The sequence below is a fragment of the Myotis davidii genome, unplaced genomic scaffold, assembly GCF_000327345.1.
Source record: "Myotis davidii unplaced genomic scaffold, ASM32734v1 scaffold37, whole genome shotgun sequence".
In the NCBI taxonomy this organism is placed as follows: Eukaryota; Metazoa; Chordata; class Mammalia; order Chiroptera; family Vespertilionidae; genus Myotis; species Myotis davidii.
This window is the reverse complement of record NW_006289395.1, coordinates 23,847-29,102: the sequence shown is the minus strand read 5'-3', so window position 1 is coordinate 29,102 and position 5,256 is coordinate 23,847. Positions and strand designations below refer to the sequence as shown.

At 50.9% G+C, this 5,256-nt stretch overlaps 1 protein-coding gene across 15 annotated transcripts in view; it reads left to right on the top strand.

Annotated features, from left to right (window-relative positions):
- The window catches only part of DLG4 (discs large homolog 4), a 23,612-nt gene that overhangs the window by 11,942 nt on the left and 6,414 nt on the right, over positions 1 to 5,256 (top strand). For 10 of the 15 annotated variants that reach the window (XM_015562554.1, XM_015562549.1, XM_015562552.1 and 7 more), the window contains 6 exons: positions 562 to 615; positions 754 to 804; positions 949 to 1,073; positions 1,172 to 1,341; positions 1,428 to 1,564; positions 1,704 to 1,848. In XM_015562554.1, the coding sequence (XP_015418040.1) occupies positions 562 to 615; positions 754 to 804; positions 949 to 1,073; positions 1,172 to 1,341; positions 1,428 to 1,564; positions 1,704 to 1,848 (682 nt within the window). Of the gene's footprint in view, positions 1 to 561; positions 616 to 744; positions 805 to 948; positions 1,074 to 1,171; positions 1,342 to 1,427; positions 1,565 to 1,703; positions 1,849 to 5,256 lie in introns of all 15 variants that reach the window. The other 5 variants (XM_015562553.1, XM_015562551.1, XM_006761620.2 and 2 more) reach the window with 1 other exon arrangement.

The following is a 5,256-nucleotide window of genomic DNA, read 5'->3' as shown; positions in this document are numbered from 1 at the left end:
GGATTAGAAGGCGGGTGGGCAGGCGGGAGGGGCCTGCATCTGGGGGACCCAGGGTTCCGCTGGGCGAGGGCTGGGGGCAAATGTGCGTAAAGGCGAGGGTCAGTCTGAGGGGGGTTGTGGAGGGGTCAGGGTATATGTGGGCGGACAGGGATGGGTCACGAAGTGGGGAGCAGGCCCTGGTGGACATCAGCCCTGGGGTTTACGTGTGTAGCACATGAGGCACGGAACACCCGGTGGTGTTACATCCGGTGAGAGGCTCCCCCAGCCGGTCCCCTCCCCCCTCTGTACCATCTGCTGCTCCCCGGCTGGCTGCCTCTCCCTTCCGGCTTCTGAAACATCTTCTCCATGCAGGGCCTGGGTCGGGCAGAGTGGAGCGTGTGCACGTGTGCATGTGTGTGATGTGATGTGGACAGAGGCTGGGTCCTGGAGGGACTCGAAGGGTAGCAGAGGCGCTTGGTTAAGAGGCTGGGAGGGTAGCCGGGCTGGCCGGACTCTTACTTACAGACGGACTCCCTCTTGAGCCAACGCTCAGGCAGCTTTTCATCTCCTTCCCCCTCACAGGCCAATTCTCCCCCCGTGATTGTCAACACAGACACCCTAGAAGCCCCGGGATATGTGAGTTGTTTAGAGTTTGGGGCAGACGCAGAAGGAAGGAGTGGGGTGGCCTGGGTTCCAACAGTGTGTGGGGCAGGTTCTCAGGTGGGAATGTCTGTCTCACTGTGTCTGTGTTTCCGGCCCGTGCTGGAGTTGCAGGTGAACGGGACCGAGGGGGAGATGGAATACGAGGAGATCACCTTGGAAAGGGTGAGCAGGCTCCCTGGCTGTGCTGCTCTCCAGGCGGCCAGCCTCCTCACCCCGACCCTTCCGGCGCTGGTCACAGCTCCCCCCTTGCTTTGCCGAGAGCGGACAGCGAGGGGAGCTAACCGCCTCCCCCCTCCTTCTGCCCAGGGTAACTCAGGTCTGGGCTTCAGCATCGCGGGTGGCACCGACAACCCACACATCGGTGACGACCCGTCCATTTTCATCACCAAGATCATTCCTGGTGGGGCCGCGGCCCAGGACGGCCGCCTCAGGTGGGGAGAGGAGACCGGGGCTGGGATGCGGGTTCCCCCCAAAGGGAGGACCAGGGTGGCAGGAAGCGCCTGGCTCAGGCCCACCTTGCTGCCCTCAGGGTCAACGATAGCATCTTGTTTGTAAATGAAGTGGACGTGCGGGAGGTGACCCACTCGGCGGCGGTGGAGGCCCTCAAAGAGGCCGGCTCCATAGTCCGCCTCTACGTCATGCGCCGGAAGCCCCCTGCGGAGAAACTCATGGAGATCAAGCTCATCAAGGGGCCTAAAGGTAGTCACCCCGTGTCTCCGCCCGTATCCCTGGACCCCGCCCCAGGCTTGCTTCCCAGACCCCCCCTCTCCCTCTCCCTCGTCTAGGTCTTGGCTTCAGCATCGCCGGCGGGGTAGGGAACCAGCACATCCCCGGCGATAACAGCATCTACGTCACCAAGATTATCGAAGGGGGTGCCGCCCACAAGGACGGGAGGCTGCAGATTGGAGACAAGATTTTGGCGGTGAGGCCCCCCTCCCCCCCGCCGCCTTGGGTCCTGCCTGTGGCCCCGCGCAGACCTAGGCTTCGTGACCAGCTCACTCTGGTGCCTTTGTCTTGCGGCTGCTTCTGGCCCTGTCTGAGCTTTGCTTCCCTTGACCCAGGTCAACAGCGTGGGGCTGGAGGACGTCATGCATGAGGACGCGGTGGCAGCCCTGAAGAACACGTATGATGTCGTCTACCTAAAGGTGGCCAAACCCAGCAATGCCTACCTGAGTGACAGCTACGCTCCCCCAGACATCACAACCTGTGAGAGTCCGCCAAACCCAGAGCTCCCCGCCACCCACCCCGCTTCCCCCGGCACTCTGGTCACGGTTCCTCTTCAGATGCTCCCCCTGAAGTAGCTGCTGGCACTTCCTGTGGTTGGAGAATGTATGGGAAATTGGTCACCGTGGAAGAACTAAAAGATATTGTCAAAAGTCTCTCCCCCAGAAGGCACAAGGCCCAGATGGTTTTATGGCTAATTTTATCAAGCCCTCAAAGGAGTGGATTATTCTTATGTTCTCTCTGAGTATGGGAAAAGATAAAAACTTCACATTTCATCTTATAAGGGCAGTTCCAGTGGTCACCAGGATAATGTAAAAGCAAGCACAGGCCAATTTGGTTTCTGAATAGCGATGCAAAAGTTTATAATAACAGAGTCGCAAACCAGACACAGGAGCATATGCAGAGAGTAGGTTGTCACCAAGTACGGTTTGTTTCAGAAAGGTGGTTCCAGATCAGGAAACCTCTTAATTTGATTCATTGTATTAAGAAGTTAAGGGAGGAAGACTGTAGGGCCATTTCAGATAGATGTGCAAAAGGCATTTGATGGCATTCCATATCTGTTTTCAGATGAAAACTAAGCAAACAAGGAGCAGGAATTTTCCTTAATGTGGTGAAGAGTAGTTTTCAGAATCCAACAACAAACACCTCCTAATGATAAACCTTAGTGTGTCCGTCCCGTCGGTAACTACGCAAGGACGTCTCTATTGCTGCTGTTACTCTGCATTGCGTGGAGGGCAGGCGTTCTCAGCGTTGGTACTGTTGACATTCTGGACTCGGTGGTTCTTTGTTGCTGGGTTGTTTTGTGCGTTGCAGGATATTTAAGAGCATCCCTGGCTTCTATCAGATGACGATGGGACTCCTCCCCACCAGTCAAAACAACCAAAAATGTCTTTAGACATCGCCAAGTGCCCCTGGGAAGCAACATTACCCTGCTTGAGAATCACAGCGTTAGAGATTCCAGGCAATGTAGGAAGGCAAGAAGAATAAATAGATGTTACATTTGAGACATTAAAAAAATGATTGATTTTAGAGAGAAGGGAGGAAGGGAGAGAGAGAGAGAGAGAAACATTGATGTGTTGTTCCACTTATGTCTGCATTCAGTGTTTGATCTTGTATGTGCCCTGTCCGGAGATCAAACTTGGAACCTTGGTGTTAACAGGAAGATGATCTAACCAACTGAGCTAGTCAGCCAGGACGATAGCGGTTACACTTGAAAAGGGAAAAACAAGTTTGTTCTTATTTATAAACTATACTATTGTCTGTTGATTTTAAAATCCAAAAAAAAATGTAGAAATAATATGGAAGTTTAAGAATGTGGCCATATGTAAGATAAACGACAAGGATTAGTAACTTCCCAGCAATAAGAATATGTAATGGGTAGAAAGGTTCCTTTTACCATAGAAAAAATTCTGTAACATTCTTAGAAATATGAACTTGATGACCAGAAGTGTATAAGATTTATCTGGAGAAAATGAGTACCCTTTACTGAAGGACACAAAAGAAGATTTAGAAAATGGAGAGTCACACCATGTTTCTGAATGGAAAAACTTGTTATGTTAAAGATTTCAGCCCTCTCCAAATTAGCCTGTGCATTTTATGCAATCCTAATCAGAATTTTAATGTTCGCCCCCTCCTTCCCTGGCAACTTGGCAGGTTGATTCTAAAGTTCAACGGGAAACATACATTTGGGAGAATAAGAAATTTTTGGAAAAGAATAGTGAGGCATGACCGATCTACCACATCTGAAGCCATATTGTAACGCTATTAAAATCATGTGGTAGCATTTCTCGGCACCATGGCCTACCGGGAACCGCGGCTTCTTGGAGGAAGGGCCGATTCCAAAGCTTGGGCAAAAAGTGTAGATGATGAGCTCACAACAGCTTTTGTACTAGAAAGCAGGGGGTGTCTGAGACGGCCAGGGCTGCGGAGACTCAGGAGCCACGTGCAGGGAGGGGCTCTGTTGGCCATTTAACGAAAACGCATTGAATGTGTGAAAGTCCGGGAGATCACGCTGGCGCTTCCAAAGGTGCCTTTGGAGGGTGTTCAGGACCCATTCATTCGGAAAACGGGCAAATAAGGGGGAAAGTCAGGCATTTGTTCTCCCTCTCTGGAGCAGCTGCACCTTAGGGTGACCAAATGGTTAACACGGGACAGTTCTGTTTTATTTACTTATTTATTTTATTGTTGACAGTGTCACACCCCCTTTGCCCCAGATGATGTGATACTTGTCTTTCTCTGATTGGCTCATTTTGCTTAGCATAATGGTCTCCAGGATCCTCCATGGGGACAGTTATATGTTTAAAAAATTTTTTTTATTGATTTCAGAGAGGAAGGGGAGAGAGATAGAATAGAAACATCAGTAATGAGAGAGAATCCGCTGCCTGTATGTCCCTCACTGGGGACAGTGCCCACAACCCGGGCACGTGCCCCGACCGGAAACCTAACCCCAACCTCCTGGTTCACAGGTTGACGCTCAACCACCAAGCCAAGCCGGCTGCGCGATAGTTAATTTTTTTATAGAGTGATTCCCACTAATAAATGCCCCTCCCGCAAAGGAAAGAAAAAGAAAAAAGTAAAGACAGTAGAATGTCACCATATTGCTATCCCCAGTGACACCTTAGAACCAGGACGCGCTCACCGGGGGCTGCGGAAACTCTTAGGCGGGATGCTGAAACCCCGGAGCCTGCCAGCTGGTCTACGAACGGAGAGACAACGGGACACGTGCCCCCTGTCACGTGCAGTGCAAAGTACACAGCACCATCTAGGAAGGGTTCTTGCTAAAAAGTTGACCTTGAATCTTAAGTCTCTAGTCTGAATGACCAGTTTGCAGGAGATACCGGGCGGGGCTCATGTTCGCACCACGGGGTGCAAGCAGCGATTGCCCTATGAGATTTTCCTGACAGGAGGGGACCTCTGTTAGACAATGACCTTGTTTTTCCCAAATGGATGGCCAGGAGGAAAAGAAAAGAGGGAGAGGAATGTTCTAGACGAAGACATTCTGCAACTGAAAGAAAAGCCCAAGAGCCTGGGTTTAATATTCCCCTTGACCCCACCGTCCTTCACTCCTAGGACATGTAACCGCACATCCATGGCCCCCTAGGTCAGTGATGGCGAACCTATGACACGCGTGTCAGAGGTGACACGCGAACTCATTTTTTTGGTTGATTTTTCTTTGTTAAATGGCATTTAAACATATAAAATAAATATCAAAACTATAAATCTTTGTTTTACTATGGCTGCAAATATAAAAAAAAATTTTTTTAAAAATATATTTTATTGGTTAGGGTTTTTCAAAATGGTGACATGCCGAGCTCAAAGGTTCGCCACCACTGCCGTAGGTCCTAGGAGAACCAGCCCGGACACCTGTGAATTCCTGCCCCCGGCACGCTG